The sequence below is a fragment of the Nannobrachium achirus genome, assembly GCF_963921795.1.
Source record: "Nannobrachium achirus genome assembly, chromosome: 7".
Lineage (NCBI taxonomy): Eukaryota > Metazoa > Chordata > Actinopteri > Myctophiformes > Myctophidae > Nannobrachium > Nannobrachium achirus.
In genome coordinates this window covers 40,984,543-41,004,592 of record NC_137816.1, presented here as the reverse complement: position 1 = coordinate 41,004,592, position 20,050 = coordinate 40,984,543, and the positions used below count along the sequence as shown (strand labels likewise).

Sequence of the window (20,050 nt, the reverse complement as noted above, 5' to 3'; positions counted from 1 at the left end):
AAGATGGATTGACTGATTGATTGTTACCCTCCATGATGGAGATGTGTACAGCTCTCCGTCTCGTCCTAGGCACGCTGGTTAGTCTGGGACCGTGAGTGATGGACGGACAGCTCCTACTGGGCACCAGGCCAGCTCTGGACACACACACACACACACACACACACACACACACACACACACACACACACACACACACACACACACACACACACACACACACACACACACACACACACACACACACACACACACACACACTTGTGTACACATATACAGCAGTATTGCATGTACACAGCTGAAAGGTGGTTGAATAGGGGAGCTCACCTGTGAATCTCTGGTGGGTCACGTTTAATTTTGGCACTTTGCTCCATGACTTCTTTTGCAACCCTGCCACTGGACGAACACAAATTACATATTAGACGAAAAAGTTGCCGGAGGCAGAACAACAGTAATGTAGATACAGCAGGGTAAAAAAAAAAACATTGCACACAAAAGTAACACCATCAATAATGCTTATACACCCATCTGATACTATTATAACAGTGACTAATAGGCTACTATTCACACACTCCACCTCATCTGATTCATGATACCAGAAATATTATTACAGTGAGAAATACTATTCAGACTCCAACAAAGCAAATATGAGAATCTTTACTGTTATTTCAGCTAGGCTATTTGTGCTAATGATGCAGATAACACGACGTTTGAGCACAGCAATGGTTGATAAAAATCAAGAAATCCTACAATAAAATAAAATAATCACCTAGCCCCCCAGTGCTGGGACAGCTACACTGCCCCCAAAAGGATGAGGATGAAGAGGTTAGGCTATATAGCTTATCCTTTATGTATTGAGAATGAGAGGCACTCTTGCCGATTTAGTAAGAGACTCGTCACAAGATATTTAAAAGTTATTTGGGGCTATGATGAACTGATGAAGACTGGCAACAGTCGAAACGTTGGTAAATAAATTATTTGCATCGTGGCTGAAGAGTGTGCGGCCTCTTTCCTCTCATTCATTGTTATCTGCGTGGTCAGCACCTCACTCACTTAGGTGTGCGCTCCTCCTTATGTGCTTTCTTGATATGGGCTATGATGATAACCTTTTCTTCCCACAACTAGACTAAGGATTTATATTGTCTGTGTTATTGTTTACAACCACAATTATTCACGTGTGGCAAGATCGCGGTTCCACTAGTTTTTTAGTAGGCTATAGTGTAAGCTTAGAAGCCTTTTCATAAGTTGATTTAATGTTTTCCATTTAATGATTTCCTTTACCCTCATCTAATCTTGCGCTGATGCACGCAACTGTTTTTGCCATGTTTTAAGGCTGTGTAGGCTTTTCAGAAGTGAATTTAACGTTTTCCATTTAATGATTTCCTTTATCGTCATCTTCCGCTAATGCACACAACTGTTTTCGCCAGGTTTTAAGGTCTTATTTTAGTTGTTTCTCTTAAGCTCGCGACCCTCCTTGCCCATCGGCCCCCACCTTTGCGCACAGGTTCACCGGGAAATACGCGGTCGCAGAATGAAGCAGCCCAGAGGGCGGAGCAACACAGAAGGGGGAGGGTTCATATTTCCACACAACAGCACTAAGCTACAGTATATGGTTCAATACTGAAAATTAGTGGTATTCCCCTTTAAAGTACCATGTATAGTAATACATAAGGACTGCAAGTCTACACTAGAAACAGAGGGGAGAGTGATTTAATCCGTTAGCTCCATAGGTCTGTCCGTTTTTGTCTCTGTACGTAACCTTACGGACAACACTCAACCCGACGGATTAAAACCGATAAAAACGTACGTACGCATGAACTACCCGTGGCGAACTTTTGTCAACCGTGGCAGTAGTGAGGAAAATTACTTATAAGACAGCGGTTCTGAAACAATGTGTCCCAACAAGAAATATATTTTAGCAAGAAACGGGAAAAAAGGAACGTCATTGCAACCACTGGTGAGGAGGACGTCTCGACTCCTCACAGGCTCAAACGGCTTTATTGGCATGAGAAAACATACACACAAACACTCACACCTCCAACAGCGAGACGGGTGCAGTGCACTGTGTTTTGTTATTATTACTCAGTCCGGGTGGTTAAATATGTACCCTCGCAGAGTTGCATTTACCGCAATAACGTTGCCGACAGACAGCAGCTGCAGAACCAGTCCAGACTGTTACCAAACATCACGTCGGTCGTCGGTTTACACGTGTGTGCTGCTGTGCAGAACCACCTCCATGTGGCACGCTGCCCCAACGGGAGCAGAATTGGAGCGGAGAGCGGGTTGGCACGTAAATAACGTAGAGGAACTATGCATGTCAACAGATCTACCGTGCGTACTCTCTCACCCAGAAACGTACACAAAATCAAGCATACCGGTACGTAACTATAAACGGCCCATTTAGGCCTAACCTATAGTTAGGCCTAAATCTGAAATTAGCCTACAAAAACAAATATGTTGCTACATACTGTACATGCACTGTAAGCCTCTCCCATACACTAAAATGTGTTCCCGGCCTGAATGGGTTAAGTGGTTAAAGTGTCCGCTGAACACGGCCATCGTCGACATACAAGGGGACAACCGATGCATGAACATGTTTTCATAATTTCATGTACAATACCTGAATCTAAAGCGACTGCCCTTGAAGAAGAGGTTACTACTGGACACCGTACGGACCTGGCTGGACTTCTCCAACCTGAGAGAGAACAAACAGACACATATTGTACATGCTGTACAAAAACAACCACTTGACACAATGCCAATTTTCTCCACGAAGAAAAGCACCAACCTGTATGAATGAGGCATCACCAGATTGATACTTTGTGAGATATTTGCATTTTTGTGGGAAGACCATATTCTGGATACACAGTGAAATCCTTTGTGTTAATTTAACTCTGAATGTACGAGAGTAACCAAATGGACCCGTAGGCGTAAAGGGTCTGTAGCTGGGGACCCCCTAGCAACCCCCCTAAGGACCACTGAGGATCCTTGGACCCCCAGGGGAACTAGCGACTTACTTGAAGAAGGCCTGGTTCTCGACTCCACACTTCCATAGGTGTTTACAGGCCTCTGGTGTAGGTGCAAAGTACGTCAGTATGATCTTCTTGTCCTGTAACGTGTACATCGTATGACAGTGACTCTACCCATATTCTCAAAATGTATCTCTTAATTTCAATATTTTACCTACAGTTTCCATTCCCTTTGGATTTAAAGGACCACTTCACCCATTTTTCAACCTTATCTTCATATAATTGCTCCTCACTAATGCTTGTTATAAGATGGAACCATTCTTGTCTACTTGCGCTGTGTCTCAGAGGAAGGTTGTGGACAGTTCAGAAAGTGAATTTATTTCAGAAGACTAGGGGGTATAGTTGTTGTGCATTTGGCTCTGTGTTAAGGATAGATTACATTGTCTCCCCTGTGTCAGCTCCCCCATGCATAAAAGGACTGCACACATAGCACTGCAGACAGACAGAGACCCAGTCACCCACCTCGCTCTGATTTGCATATATATGGAATGTCTTTGCTTCAAACTTCAGTTTGGTCACCTCTTCCCTGAGAGAGAGAGAGAGAGAGAGAGAGAGGAGAGGGGGGAGGACGTGAAAAGCGTAGTTAGTATTTCAATTTACAATTCTTTGGTGTTGGGTGGAAACCAAACCGTTCGGTTTTTATTATATATTTTTACATTAACCCAATAAGACCGAAAAAGCCTATATGTTGTTATATCTTTAAGACACGTCAACACATTTGTGAGCTTGTAGATCTGCTATTTTCACTGCTTTTGTGTCACACTCTTGTATGACGAAGGAGGGCATTAATTTACGAAGGAAACATAAAAAGTTGAAGTATGGAGGTACAAGGTTTCTGGCCGACAGCAACGAATGAAGCCATTTATCAGACTCTCATCCAGAGAGAATCTGAAGAGAGATCAGAGTAAATGTCATGAATTCTAGTCAAGTAACTAAAGTTTTAAAATAAATGTAGTGGAGTAGAAGTAAAATATTTGGATCCGAGATGTAGTGGAGTACAGTGTTGGGAAAGTTCACTTTCAAAATGAACTAGTTCAAGTTCATGGTTCCTCAAAATGAACTAACTTAGTTATTTTTCGTTCTTTTTTTAACCATAATATTTTTAAACTTTTGGCTATTCAAATGTATTTTTTTAGACGTTGCTGCAAGCTATTATTTGTCAAAATTATTGGCACAGCCCATATAGAACCACACACAGCAATTATTTCATCCAACTTAACAATGAGGTGCGTGCCCACAATATTTAGGTGCTCAGTGTCCAGTCTTCCTCACCCTTATTGTGAAGGCAGACGTTTCTAACCATCCGCGTTGGTTAAAATAGCTGATCTACAAGCTCACGTTGTCTCGTGGATGCGATGCGTTGTCAGCTTGCAGATCAGCTATTTCGGCACGCAACACATGTAACACGACGAAGTATAGTCAGGCTTTACTTGGGTGGGAGACAACGTAACGAGGAGGAGACTCAGCGCTTCATGCAAAGAAAAGCACACAGCTGCAGACAGCACCGCTCAGGCGCTCATATATCAACGTCCGCGAGGTCTGCGAGCCTTCCCTGCAGCAGGGTGCTATTGGAGCATGTGAATGCAAAGAAAGACGAGAGGACAGGCGACCACGGACTGCCGCACGAATGGGCTATTCTATTATATTGTAACATACATGAACCACTTTAGCCCAATTTTATACATTTATTTGAAAATAGCTTTGTAGATCGGCTATTTTCATACATTTTAGTACTTTTGCTTTTCGTACTTTAAGTACATTTTGATACCAATACTTTTGTACTTTTAATCAAGTAATCTGAAATTCTGGACCTTTGCTTGTATTTATAAATTGCAGTATTGATAATTTTACTTTTAAGTACAAAATGTTTGTATTTTTATTTTCCACCACTGATCCTAGCTTGTCAATAAACGGTCACATCGTAAACAGAGAGCAACGATAACAATTTCTTATTTTGTACTAATGCTGTAGGTGAAGAAGAAGAGTACAACAAGATGGTAAATGAGACAGATGGGTAGGGAGAGAAGTGCTGGTGAGATTGTCGAATGGGGGGGGGTGTGTGCAAGTGGGTCGTTGACAGTCAAAGCCAGTATTTTTTAATGAGCAGTTGGATTTGTCCACAGAAACACACTATAACTTTTCTTTTTTTTTTTACCATTTTTTGGAAGAAAATAAATTAGGAAATATAACGGTAATACCCAATGCTCATTATCTAGGAGGAAATAGGCCTGTGGCACGCCAACTAAAATATTCATCGGGACCCTAGACAGATTATTACACCAGCTGTTCATGTTGGGACGACAAGACAAGCTGATTTCACACTCAACTAGAAAAGTATTCTCCTCGGAGGGAGCGCAGGTCTCCGTCAGGCTGGGTTGCCTAGCCTGGGCCTGCAGACTTTGAAAGCCAATCATAGCCAATCTGAATGGAATCTGAATGATCTATGTCTTGATCACATTAGATCATTTGTATCGATTTACATGAGCATTTGACATATCCGTACAAGTAGTAGTATACAAAGTGTCATTTGAAGAAAACGCAAAATGGTATACAATCTTGTCAGGCGGAAATGGCCGTGGCTTATACAGGAAGTTGAGCCAAGGAATCCAGGGGGGGAAAGTGTAATTGTACCTCCTACGGTTCAAGAGTTACTGTATAGGCCAAAACATGAGGAGCCCTGTTATAGCACCGCCATGAGGCCAATTTGAAACATTTGGCCGTGGAGGTTCTTCCTTGGCCTACTGGGAGAGTGCATGCAAAGTTTCATGCAGATCCCTGTGGAGTCTGGGTCTCAACCAAATGAGTGCTCACCATTTGAGGAGATGGACCCTCCTGTTTCCCTGGAGCACCGTGAAACCAAACGGAGTAAACGCCAGGAAGGCAGGGTTGCCAGACACATCCTGAAACACGCACACGCACACGCACACACACACACACACACACACACACACACACACACACACACACACACACACGCGCACACACACTTTGCAGTACAAGTAAGCAACCCACAATCAATACACAGGTGAATATTTAAAGCTATATTATCCATAACTGTTGTATGTCATGCCCAGGAATCGAACTGCAGTCTCCCGCATGAGATGCCAAATTCCAGCCGCTCAGGCAAGACAGCAACCAGTCACAGGGAGATACTGCGATTTTATTTTCTGTCTATCTGTCTGTCTGTCTGTCTGTCTGTCTGTCTGTCTGTCTGTCTGTCCATCATCCATGATAACACTTAAAGGTGATACACCATGCATTTAAAAAGTATTTATGTCATGTCAGTTTATGTCCCAAAAAAGTTTTTCAAAAGGTTTGAGGCTAAATTACCACTCCTGAATAGAGAGTCTCTCATTTTTGAATGGCTCTCAGAGCATTTTCAGCTGCAGTACCACCTTTGGCCTGAACTGCGGCAAAAACAAATTTTGAAAAAAAAAAAAATCTTTTTGAAAAAAAAATGTTTTTCTTCAAAAACGGCCGTTTATGACGTCACAAACGGCAGCAAATCTGGACAGCCTGTTTTGAGAACCCGTGGGATGATTTTAACCTCCACCTTCCCAAAACCAGAGAAAGACACAACGGTCTGAAATGGGACTTTGTGAGGATAGAAGGTGCTAGTGGGACCCCAAAAAAAAAAATAGGAAAAGTGAATTTTCATGGTGTATCACCTTTAAGGCCAAAGGAAAAGTGCAGTGAAACAAGGAGCATGGTGGCTCTCAGCGTTAAGACACTCTGAGGTGGTTTGAGAGGCACTGATATAATTATTAGCACATAGGGTAGCACTGTGTTTGTATTCAGAAAGATATAATTATTAGCACAGAGGGTAGCACTGTGTTTGTATTCAGAAAGATATAATTATTAGCACATAGGGTAGCACTGTGTTTGTATTCAGAAAGCATGGTCTGACAGCACTGTGTTTGTATTCATAGTACAGTGAAAGCATGGTCTGACCTTGCATGGATGCGGGTCCACTCCGTAGGTCTCCAGCATCTGGGCCTTCTGTAGGAAGTTGAGCTCTGACGTTTCAGGAGACTGTCCTCTGCAAGGAACCACGGCAGCTCAGTCACACAACCACTGGTGGAAAGCAACTATGTACATTTTGATTTGTTTTGTCAAAACATGCACTAACAAGACCTGTTTTATACCTCGGCTATTTGAAAATAGCTGATGGCTCACAATGCATCGCGACGTGTTGAATTTCGTGATTGACCAATCAGAATCAAGCACACCACCAAGTGTAATAAATTGTATCAACATACTTTACCATAGAGATGTATTTGTGATACTGCATTAACAAGGTCTGCATTATACAAATGGCCACAAGAGGGCAGAAGATGATAGTCTATAGTCCAGGGGTCTTCAACTTTTCAGACCAAGGACCCCTTAGTTGAGAGAGAGATGAAGCAGGGACCCCCACAACCTTTTCATAGATTCCATACAGTTTCATCGTTTGACAGCACAATCATCAGTGTATTTTGGATTCATGTCAATTTGTGTTTTCAAACATTTAACCCAAGGGTCTTCAACAGGGGGTCCGGGACCCCTATGGGGTACTCGGAGTTACCATAGGGGGTCCTCCAAATGTCTGTGTGATAGAAGCTTTTTTTCTCCTCTTTTTTTATATTAACCACTTGAACCCTAGCGTCCATATTCTGAAACTTTAGCCAAAAATAGCAGATCTACAAGCTCACAATGCCTCGCAGCGAGAGGCGTTGCGAGCTTGTAGATCTGCACACAAAGTTTCTATCACACAAAGATCTGCACATAAAGTTTCTGTCACACAAAGATTTGGAGGACCCCCTGTAGTAACTCTGAGGACCCCCTAGGGGTCCCGGACTTCCTGTTGTCTATATAACAGCCACCTGTGAAATACAAGCATTTGGCTATTTGTGCGTGCTGCGTGCCTGCCTGCATGCATTTGAGCAAGACAGAGAGAGAGAGAGAGAGAGAGAGAGAGAGAGAGAGAGAGAGAGAGAGAGAGAGAGAGAGAGAAGAAAGAGAGAAAGACTCTTTTGACAGGCAGGGATGACCTAAGGTTAATCACAAAAAAACTCACAGCATTATCAATACAAATCACACACACACACACACACACACACACACACACACACACACACACACACACACACACACACACACACACACACACACACACACACACACACACACACACACGCGTAATACAGCAAGCCAAAGTCCAGGAAGAGATGGGCGAACATCTAGGAATAGAGCGAGTACTCAGCACATAAAGTGAAGCTATGAAATTACATGCGTGTCCTTGCATATCTCATCACAATATCTACTTTCAGTCTCAATATGATCTTTCCTTAAGGAGCACACAATGTTCATGACCTTGGCGGTTGAGACCAAAAAAGAAAAGAACAAAATTGCTGAATAAATAACTGAGTCAGCCTTGGCAGGACGGCTTCAGCTTTTGACTGGTCAGACAATGTTAAAGCTATACTAAAGCTGTTTGTTTAAATGAATTATACATTATTTTAACCAATCTGTATGGTAGAGTATGTTAATACAATTTAACTAGTACATCTGTATGGTAGAGTATGTTAAAACTAGTAAGACGCCTCAGGGCGACATGCAACCTCGCCCTAAAGGCCAATTCTTGGCCATCTGGCCAGTGATGTATATCGGACCAGTTACCCATGGAGACCCCTGCATGATAGTCAACAATGTGATGTCAGAACATGCCCACATGGGCATTACCAAATATGGGCCTTCCCAGATATGTGCTTAATATTGATGACATCGGGACAGGAAAACGGACATTCTACCACTTTTTCGAGTCACGTGTTCAAATACTGGATTCTGATTGGCTAAATTCCGGAGGTTATGACAGAACAACTGCCGCAAAGTTGTGTGAGGACTTGTCCGAGATCAATGCGCCTCAGTGTACATCCGGGGACACCTTTCCCCCAACCAACAAATGACCGTGGCAACGGTCCTATGTTTACTAACGTGCATGCTATAGTCGCCGATTTATTTGGATCCAATGCAATCCGCCAACTTTAAAGCCCCTTTTCTCTGAACCTATGCCTTTCTGGAAGCGAACAGCCTCTATTTACGGCCGGAACGGTACTTCTAACTGACGTTAGCTTAGCTGTAAGCTAGACGCATGGATTAGTATGGAGTTGGCGCCATCTGTTGGTGAGTAGAAGATGTTGTTGGTGGAACTATCTGCTGTCTCGCGGAAGTTTTATAGGCAATAATGATTGTAACTTAAGATCCTTGCAAGTTACAACTATGGGTTTTCTTTCATGTATAAGGGAAAAAGTGGTAGAAAAGCTATTTACCACTCGGGGTCGGACATTATGCTCTGATAATGTCCTGTGTGAGGGTGTTATCGGACTCGGCTTCGCCTCGTCCGATAACACCCTCACACAGGACATTATCAGAGCATAATGTCCGACCCCGAGTGGTAAATTGCTTACTCAAGCCAGAGCGTGATGTCAAAGCGGCAAACCCATTCTGTTAAGAGTGGTTCCCCTGACATCACAGTGACATCAGAGCATGATGTCAGAGCGACAAACCCATAGAACCACAGACAAATCCATAGAACCACAGTGTCAGGCGTGACGTACAGACAGACAGACAGACAGACAGAGATGTGCCGGGTTTCATAGTGAACTTGCAACCTCAATTTAACTACATCTGTATGGTACGATACAAATATAACTAATAATGGGCATAGTTTGGAGGTGGTCTCCCTACTCTTCCATTGACACATTTAGACCTTGGTGTCGTGTGCTAGGACACCTACTGATTGACAAGTACTGCCTGAAGCTCACAAGCACTCCCCAGGCCAAGAGTGAATGGTGTCTTGGATGAGAGGGAATTGTTTGTTGGAGATGAATTCCAGACAGATGCCATTCTTATTCCTCAGGCTCAGTCCCACTAAAATCTCTCAGCAGCTTTTGCACTCAGTTGTCATGTGATAAAATGGCATCTTCTATTCTCCATTATGTGGTACTTCAAAGGTATATAAAGCATGCATGGTTTTCAGTGTGAAATGATTAACAGCCCGTGGTGCTATACTAATATTATATGCTATATAATGTAATGTGCCAGATTCAACCATGAGGGACTAAGAAGAGAAGAGCTGAGACCTTGTCCCTCTGGGCTCTATACTAGGTCCAGTAGTATTTCCCTCTTCACCAAATCTCTTAACCAAAGCACAATGTGTTGCTAGGGTTCAAGCGGTTAATTTCAGACAGGGGTGAAAGCTAATCAGTTTGACTGCCATCTCTGTTTCTACAATAAAAACGCCTGTTGTCGTTTTCTTTCCTAGAGAGGGTGTAATCACAACCGCTTTCACAGCTCATGTCACAGTGACACTAATGACAAGACGCTGCTACACACAGCGTTCAATGTGTCATGCACAGCCTACTCCACACAATCATTCACACATCGCACTGATGAGTGAAACCCTAGAAGCAGTGGTGGAACCACATGAGATATGTATGTTTGAGGTAGGACACAGGAAGGTAAGGAGATAGACATGCAACACAACACAGCTCTCCAGCTAGGAATCTGACGGAGGCTGTGGTTACATGGTTGCCGCTCTTATAGTCTTGCATAGCCAGGCGGTTGCAGGTTTCTGCCAACCCAAACATCTGCTTCACCAGATGTTTGACAGAACCAAAGCAAATACTTTAGGGTGGGCCTTCATACTGGGACAGTATCAGGATTGCTCTACTCTAAATAAATGAACAGAAAATAGCAGATCGGCCGATAATCACCCTAGAATAAGGAGGCTAGGCTTAATGTAATCTCTCAAGACTAATTCTGCTGTTAGAATTTGTTTTCCCTTTGTTTTACCTAATGGATTCTCAGATTGGGCCTAATGTGGTTAAGGCCCACTTTGTCACCGGAAATGATGACGGATGACAATGGGTGTGACCACATGAGACTAAGATGTATCATGAACAGGCCTTTAACCAGTTAAAATTACACATCATTTATCCCTGATGAAGAGCCCACGGCATACATGGGAGACAAGACAATCGTACAGGGGTCATCAATGCGTCCATACACGGACAAATGTCCGTGTATGGACGCATTGAAAGACCTGTTATGGTCATTCAGGGCTAGTTCTTTACACGTTTCTGGTAATAGTATCGTCCACTTATTTTGTATGTCCGTGGCAAAAATAGAATTTTCACAAAAATGTCCACCACAAGCCAGCATGGTGATGACCCCTGCAACCACACAGTACATAGGAGTAGGGATGGGACGATATGAAAATTTCATATCATGATTATTGTGACCAAAGAAATTGCGATTTACGATATTATCGCGATAATCAAAATATCCCAAACATCCATTATCCTGGGGCGGAACATTTGCCAAAAAATAGCAGCTCTACAAGCTCACAACACGTCGCAATGTAGATCAGCAATTTTTTTGCAAAGAGATTTGGTAGAGTGAAAAAAAAAAAGACTTTATCAAGTATGTATATTATAAGTATGTTTTACAAATAGAGTTTAAATGGTACCAGATATGCAGCTTGGCAAAATAAATAAAATGTGAATTGATCCCAGTGCATGATGGAGGATGATATCACGATAAATTAAATCTCCATGATACGATTATCGTGAGTTTCTTTTTATTGCAATAAACGATAATATAATTTATCGTCCCATCCCTACATAGAAGACAGGACAACCATAAAGTAGGTGGACGGTCAGGTAGGCGAGGGAACAGGACAGGTGTCAGCTTACATCAGCTCAGTCTTGTGGATGTCAGCGATCCGTCGCTCCAGCCTCTCCGAGTGCTTTGGGAAGAACTGGAACTTGGAGCTGTAGCCTTCCGGATGTTTCCCAGGGTCATAGTCACCGATCTCAGCTGACAAAAAGAACATGACAAAATACGACTTAAAGAGTTCTGGAGGACACCGAGTATGAGTACAAGTACTGGGAGTTGATGGCAGGTGTGGCGCTCCACCTCAGCAATCCATCTCCCAGGGGTCTAGCGCATTGTAACGGGGACAGACTCCCGTTGCTGTGTGTTACCGGCTGATACCGACAATAAGCCACTCCCGACCTATTTGTTATAGTAAACCTTTTTTTTCTGTAAACTTTTATTTCACCTACTGGAGAGTACTGGTAAACCTTTTTAACCTTTCTGTAACTCCAAAAGTCCAATGACTTTTTCTGTCCCTTTTGATTGTTAATTAAGTCAAATGTCACAGTTAAACGGCAGTGTAGACACTACATCTGAATATCTCTCTTTCTATACATCTGCATACAAATACATTTTCCATTTTCACAGTAATGAACTCAGAGATGAACTCTTCCACAAACAAAGCTGTGCATGTGGGCATTTACATCTAACAGCATCCCATTCGAAAGTACAGTAACAGACAGTAGTCCCTATGACCCTTTTATGGCCGGACTACACCAAAAAATGCGCGCATACGTGCGTACTGTCCATGAAGACGCTTGCGTATGCGTAAACGCTCCAGGCTACACCAAGGAGGGAGTATATGTGAGGAAGACCAGATAGTCTGTGTACAAAACGCATACGCGTGCTTAAAAAATAGAACCGATCCTATTTTTAGGGAATGCGTATCCTTGGTGTAGCCCGGCCGTAAACATGATGGCCACACTATTGTAACTGATGTTTTTTAAATCAAAAGGCATGACACCTCATGATGACAAAAATGTTGGTTGGCAAAGAAAATTAACGATACATTTCATGAAATAATGTCAGCGCCTTTGAGCTCTTGCTTTTAGTCTGCCAGCAGTGAAGTAAAGGTTTGAGAATGGCCTTTGGTGAAATGTAATTAACTCAACTGAGCTAAATGAGATCTATCAATCTATGTCAGAGCACCATTAAGAAATGTATGAATATATAAATGTTAACTATGTCTGGCCTTTGGTTCCTCACTGAAAATGAGAACGCCACATTAAAGTCTTTCTTTAAACAAAGATTATCAATGACCTGAAACCATGACCTCTTGAGCACGTGAATATCAGTGAGTCAGGTGAGTGAATGAGCAGGTTTGTTATGGTTGGTGTCTTCAGAAATCTACAGATTTCAACCTTTTATGTTTTTTGCATAATGTTTTTGGACGTTTTTAAAGTCTGCCTGAGAATTTTATAAATATTGAACCCATGAAAAGTGTTAACAGGATTCATTACATGGCTTATTACAAGCGAGAAATAAACGATACATTAATCGAAAATCGATCAACACTTGTTTTCCGAGGCGACCGTGATGAGCAGGGCTGACAGCCAGTGCAACACTTATGGAATATTTCATTACTGTAAGCAAGGAATTACGGTGTATTGTTGTTACTTTTTTGTCAATTTATTCATTTATGTATTAAGTAGCCGTGTAATAAGCACAATAATTACCTCTGAGCAGTTTTTGTTGAAAAATAACCCCTGATAGGATGATTAAACAATGGGATAAAGTGACTATATAAAACGTGGGCCAACACTGGATCCATTGGAACACAGGTTCTCTTTTTTTATTTCCTGAAAAGCAATGGCTTTGGACATACAAGGTTTCCACCCGGCAGCGACGATATGCTCTTTGTCCTCAGAGCCACATATCCCCACAGCAAGTAAACTCAGCACACCAGCTGGACATCATTTAAATACTCGCAGTTGTTAAAGGGAATAAAGTCGTGACTGGAAACCAATCTCCCTTTTAAGGAATGGAATGAAATTAAATGGCCTTTAAAGAAGAGACAGAGTTATGTGTGAGGCAGGAACACGCATAAGGAGAGTCTGTCTGTCTGTCTGTCTGTCTGTCTGTCTGTCTGTCTGTCTGTCTGTCTGTCTGTCTGTCTGTCTGTCTGTCTGAGTTGCTGGATAGCTGACTGGCTGGCTGGCTGGCTGGCTGGCTGGCTGGCTGGCTGACTGACTGACTGACTGACTGACTGACTGACTGGCTGGCTGGCTGGCTGGCTGGCTGGCTGGCTGACTGACTGACTGACTGACTGACTGACTGACTGACTGACTGACTGACTGACTGGCTAGCTGGCTGGCTGGCACTCTAGCGTGTTGGCTGACAGACTGGCAGGTTGGCTGGCAGAGTGTGAAACAGCCAGGGGAGCGGCTGGCTGCTTAATGCAGCAGCACCACCTGAATGCCAATGAAGCTGACAGACAGCCAAAGGAACATGGCCGTCAGGAGGATACCTTGTGTTTCCAGCAAGGCACAGAATAATCAGGATGTGATCCTGCAACCATGTCACGATACAATGGCTTTTTAAATGGGTTTCAATGACCATGGGATCCAGAACATGATTCAGGCTTTTGCTAGGAGACAGAGACAGGCAGACAGACAGACAGACAGACAGACAGACAGACAGAATCACAAATAGAAAATGGGGCGTTCCAAGGTTTTCATGTGAAGGGCATGATTCTGCTGCTGCAAGCTGGGATTTCAAACTTGAATACACCAAGGCTGGTACATACACACACAAACACGCGTGCGCACGCACGCACGCACGCACGCACGCACGCACGCACGCACGCACACACACACACACGCCTAAGTGTGTGCATATAGTAAACAACATACACACACGCCCATGCAAGCGCACGCACGCACGCACGCACGCACGCACGCACGCACGCACGCACACGACACACACACAGTGGAGCACAGTGGAGCAGATACCTCAGAGTATGTTTATGAGAGTATTTTGTCAGTCAAGGTCATATGCATCATAAGGTCTGCAGAAAGCTTCTATATTTCTATTTATAGAATTCTCATGAGGATTTATGCATTTGTGCATTATATACACATGTATGTACTATATTTAAAATGGTTGAACAAATATTTGCTGAACTGTTGGACAGTTTCATAGAAAAACACAATATATAAATATGGATTTGGGTCTGGTCGGTCATTAACCACCTGAATTGACAGTAAGAAATATGCACTAGGGCTTTTTGTAGATTTAAAGAAAGCATTTTGTCACAATAGACATGACGTATTGCTACAAAAAATGGAAAGATATGAATATGATATTAGAACTCAAAACTCACAAATCGGCACACATTATCTCTGGAGTTTTCATATTCTATTCTGATTCATTGGCTATGCCTATGAATAAATTCATAGCAATGGTTTACATTATTACATTTTTAGTTTGTTTTGGTAGGGTTAGATCTAGTTCCTAGTTTACCTTGCAGTATGTAGGGTTAGATCTAGTTCCTAGTTTAGCTTGCAGTATGTAGGGTTAGATCTAGTTCCTAGTTTACCTTGCAGTATGTAGGTTAGATCTAGTTCCTTGTTTACCTTGCAGTATGTAGGGTTAGATCTAGTTCCTAGTTTACCTTGCAGTATAGGGTTAGATCTAGTTCCTAGTTTACCTTGCAGTATGTAGGGTTAGATCTAGTTCCTAGTTTACCTTGCAGTATGTAGGGTTAGATCTAGTTCCTAGTTTACCTTGCAGTATGAAGGGTTAGATCTAGTTCCTAGTTTACCTTGCAGTATGTAGGGTTAGATCTAGTTCCTAGTTTACCTTGCAGTACGTAGGGTTAGATCTAGTTCCTAGTTTACCTTGCAGTATAGGGTTAGATCTAGTTCCTAGTTTACCTTGCAGTATGTAGGGTTAGATCTAGTTCCTAGTTTACCTTGCAGTATGTAGGGTTAGATCTAGTTCCTAGTTTACCTTGCAGTATGAAGGGTTAGATCTAGTTCCTAGTTTACCTTGCAGTATGTAGGGTTAGATCTAGTTCCTAGTTTACCTTGCAGTACGTAGGGTTAGATCTAGTTCCTAGTTTACCTTGCAGTATGTAGGGTTAGATCTAGTTCCTAGTTTACCTTGCAGTATGTAGGGTTAGATCTAGTTCCTAGTTTACCTTGCAGTATGTAGGGTTAGATCTATAGTTTACCTTGCAGTATGTAGGGTTAGATCTAGTTCCTAGTTTACCTTGCAGTATGTAGGGTTAGATCTAGTTCCTAGTTTACCTTGCAGTATGTAGGGTTAGATCTAGTTCCTAGTTTACCTTGCAGTATAGGGTTAGATCTAGTTCCTAGTTTACCGTGCAGTATGTAGGGTTAGATCTAGTTCCTAGTTTACCTTGCAGTATGTAGGGTCAGATCTAGTTCCTAGTTTACCTTGCAGTATAGGGTTAGATCTAGTTCCTAGTTTACCTTGCAGTATAGGGTTAGATCTAGTTCCTAGTTTACCTTGCAGTATAGGGTTAGATCTAGTTCCTAGTTTACCTTGCAGTATGTAGGGTTAGATCTTGCAGTATGTAGGGTTAGATCTAGTTCCTAGTTTACCTTGCAGTATGTAGGGTTAGATCTAGTTCCTAGTTTACCTTGCAGTATGTATAGGTTAGATCTAGTTCCTAGTTTACCTTGCAGTATGTAGGGTTAGATCTAGTTCCTAGTTTACCTTGCAGTATGTAGGGTTAGATCTAGTTCCTAGTTTACCTTGCAGTATGTAGGTTAGATCTAGTTCCTAGTTCACCTTGCAGTATGTAGGGTTAGATCTAGTTCCTAGTTTACCTTGCAGTATGTAGGTTAGATCTAGTTCCTAGTTTACCTTGCAGTATGTAGGCGGCTAGCAGAGCAGCGTCAGACGTCTTGCACAGCAGGCGTCCGTGGTACAGATCCCTCTTGATCTGCAGGAAGACTAGATATCTGTGGAGAGAAACACGCGTTCCTCCCATTAGCATATAGATGGAATCCAAACAAACAAGGCCATTGTGACAACTGACAACACATTTACAAAAACTCACATGTCCGTCCTGTCAGAGGTCGGACTCGTTCCGAGTTATGTGTGTCATTTGCAAATCATCGCTGTCCAAAACCGCTACTTTTCAGGGAATGGGTAACCAAAAACGGTTCCAATGGAATCAATGTGGTTATATTATTTAAACACGCATGTGTTGGTTAATACAGTACTTCAATATTTATAAAAACGTGTAGATCGCCTATTACTTTTGTCTGGCACAAGTAGGACCTTATTTTATTTCAAAACAAAACCTACAAAATGAAATCTGGAGATGCCAGGTTTCTGCCTGACAAGATGAAACTCTTTGTCTAAAAGAGAGACGATCTACCAGCCTGAGGCTGTGTGTGTGTGTGTGTGTGTGTGTGTGTGTGTGTGTGTGTGTGTGTGTGTGTGTGTGTGTGTGTGTGTGTGTGTGTGTGTGTGTGTGTGCGCGCGCGCGTGTGTGCAATGTGTCTATGGATGTTCATTCCTTCCTTAAGGAGTGACATTCAGCCAGAACCGCCACAAAATCACAAATCCAGATAGGTAGACTTAAGCCTCTTAAGTCAGACGATCCCTGTTTCCAGCAGCAGTAATGAATCTATTCTGTTCCAACCAGCAAACCCAGACTCTTTGAGGTCACTTGAACTTTCTCAGCTCAGGTGAACTTTCTCAGTCCCCCAACGTCTCCTGTTGCACTTTAACGATGTGTTAACAGGTGAGAAATCTATGCTCCAGCGATTCCAGCGTGTGATTTTGTAAGCGGGCCCCCAAATAATGACCAAAACACTGCGGTTTTAATGATAATATAACATTAATATTAAATGACAAAGGTTGTGTTTTTTATATATACGTAGATATACTGTATTGTGGAGACTGAACCCAAACCCAAGACACAAGAGAGCAAGACAGTGTTGCCAACTCTGGGCATTTATTAACACTTTGCAGGTTTCAACATGGCAGGTAAATACAAAGTAAATATGAATCTTCACAAAAGTCAGGGATAAATCAACTTAGGTCAAAACAGTTCAACAAAGGTTCTTCCCACAGGTAGTAGGTGAGTATAGTTCAGGTAAAGTATTTCTCTCCCACAGGTAACAGGTAAAGTATTTCTCTCCCACAGGGTTTAGGTAAGGCGTTTCTTTCTACATGGTGACAGGTGAGGTGAGGGGCCGCAAAGTCTCAATAAATCCAACTGATTCGCTATCTTCTAAACAAAATAAAGAATGGGGAATAAGGGGCACTTGGCCAGCGAATTGTTGGATACAGGGTAGTTTTAACTCTTATAGTGCCAATCCCGAACTAAATTAGTTTGGGATAGTTTGGACCGTATTAACGTCCAGGGTGCCAATCCCGAACTAGTTCAGGAAAAAAAAAATCGAGCCGGGCCGCCGGCCGTCATCTGTTTACACGGCCCGCGAGAGCGTCGCGCAGCCGATATTTGCCATCCACTCCAATGCAATCCAGGATCTTTAGAGCTCATTTTCTCTGTTCCATGCATATCCATGAGGTGTGCAAGGTTTAATCACGGCTAAATCGCCGAAAATAGGGCTTCTAAAATGCTTGGTAGCCAATAGCTAACTTCAAGCTAACTTCATTCTGTTCCTGTTCATGCACAAAGGAAAGTGTTCAGGCGCATCATGGCTGCGCAGGGCTTGTGCATATACAGCATATGTCTATGGTGGATTCTATGGCCATTGGGCACCCTTTAGTGGTGATTCTGGGCACTGAAAGGGTTAAGAAGGGAGGTGAGTACTACTCAACAAAAATGGGAATTCAAGGGGGCTTCCAGGGTTCAGGTTGGTAAGGTTGCCCTCTCCTTTTCCAAGTCCATTCTCCACAGGTCGCCTGAGTACTCTCTCTCCAGAGGTTAGGTACGCACTCCTCAGTGTAAGTCAGCTCCCCATTCCAGGCTAAAAGTGGTGAGTAGAATGCATATTACTATAATGCGCTTTCAAAGAAATATGCGGTTGAGGGATAAATATGGTGGTTCTTATCGCCTGATTGCCCATATGTTCGGGTTCGCCCGTCGGAGTCCCAGCACAGACTGAAGGGGAGAGCGAGGCTTCTATTTGTGCACCCTGTGTTTGATGAGTAGCACAGGTGCGAATACTTCTGACTGATGAAGCAGGTAAGCAGGCAGCCCTTCAATGACTTGGCCCACACTGTGCGCTGCTCTGCTGGGCCTCGCTCTCCCGTCCAGGGTGCGCTTCTCCGACGTGAAGGGCCTACCGTGCGGGCGGTGTCTGAACGAACCACCACAGTATATCTATATATATATATATATATATATATATATATACATATACTGACAAATAGGAACTTAAAGCCGCAACACAATCGTTTGATTGATCATTATAATAAAAATGTACATGGCAGCGAACACTTCCAAGATTTTCAAGATTTTTCGGATCCAGAAAAGGTTGGCAACCACTGCTCTGAATGAACAGTGCTCTGAATTCTTAATGAATGATATCTGAATTCCTCACAGATCTGTGTCTCAGTGGCTCTCAATTATGCCAAATGTTTTTACTGTGCCCGTATTATTATCTTGCTGTAACAGATCAATCTACTTTAAAAATACACTTTGTAGAGGAAAACCATTAATTTTAAGAGACGGTATATGAAAAAGGACAATGTTTGGATATATTATGTATTCTCAACAGTAAAGTACAGATACTCAAGTACAGTCTACCACTGCATTGTACACACCTCAGCTTGACTCCAAGCAGCAAAGTAATAAATAGTATTGCAGTATGAGGTTTATTAATGTCATGGAAGGCTTGTGCCTTGTGGCCTTTTTTTAATACAGCAGCAGGCCTCCTGCTGTGCTTTTCTATGACACCTTTTAATGTATTTTATATTATACAAGTGTGTGTGTGTGTGTGTGTGTGTGTGTGTGTGTGTGTGTGTGTGTGTGTGTGTGTGTGTGTGTGTGCGTGCGTGCGTGCGTGCGTGCGTGCGTGCGTGCGTGCGTGTGTGTGCATTAATGTAGACCCTATCCAAGGGGAAATTCAGTTTCAGCTTCTCCCAGCTGAAGACTGCAGATGGTCATATTAAGCTCTCAAAGCCAGGGCTGAATCAAACCTGGGAACGTCTGCTTCCCACAGAGCCTCTCTACCAGCTTCAGCCTTTGTCATATAATGAAGTGTATACAGGACATTCATCTATGCCAAAACATAAACACAAACAGATGTAATGTGGACAGGGGGCGTCACAAGGCGGGGGAGAGGGGGGGGAGTGGGACTGAGTTTCTAGGGCCCAAGGTGGAGGGGCCTGGAATTATTGTATACTTTTGCTCTTGAAAAATAGCAGATCTAAAA

At 42.8% G+C, this 20,050-nt stretch overlaps 1 protein-coding gene across 1 annotated transcript in view; it reads right to left on the bottom strand.

Moving 5' to 3' along the window:
* The window catches only part of frmd5b (FERM domain containing 5b), a gene marked incomplete at both ends in the record, with an annotated part of 141,576 nt that overhangs the window by 5,679 nt on the left and 115,847 nt on the right, over positions 1 to 20,050 (bottom strand). The window contains 9 exons of the mRNA XM_080729614.1: positions 28 to 134; positions 325 to 393; positions 2,618 to 2,692; positions 3,015 to 3,106; positions 3,489 to 3,552; positions 5,838 to 5,926; positions 6,978 to 7,065; positions 11,762 to 11,885; positions 16,557 to 16,654. Of these exons, the coding sequence (XP_080585740.1) occupies positions 28 to 134; positions 325 to 393; positions 2,618 to 2,692; positions 3,015 to 3,106; positions 3,489 to 3,552; positions 5,838 to 5,926; positions 6,978 to 7,065; positions 11,762 to 11,885; positions 16,557 to 16,654 (806 nt within the window). The remainder of the gene's footprint in view (positions 1 to 27; positions 135 to 324; positions 394 to 2,617; positions 2,693 to 3,014; positions 3,107 to 3,488; positions 3,553 to 5,837; positions 5,927 to 6,977; positions 7,066 to 11,761; positions 11,886 to 16,556; positions 16,655 to 20,050) is intronic.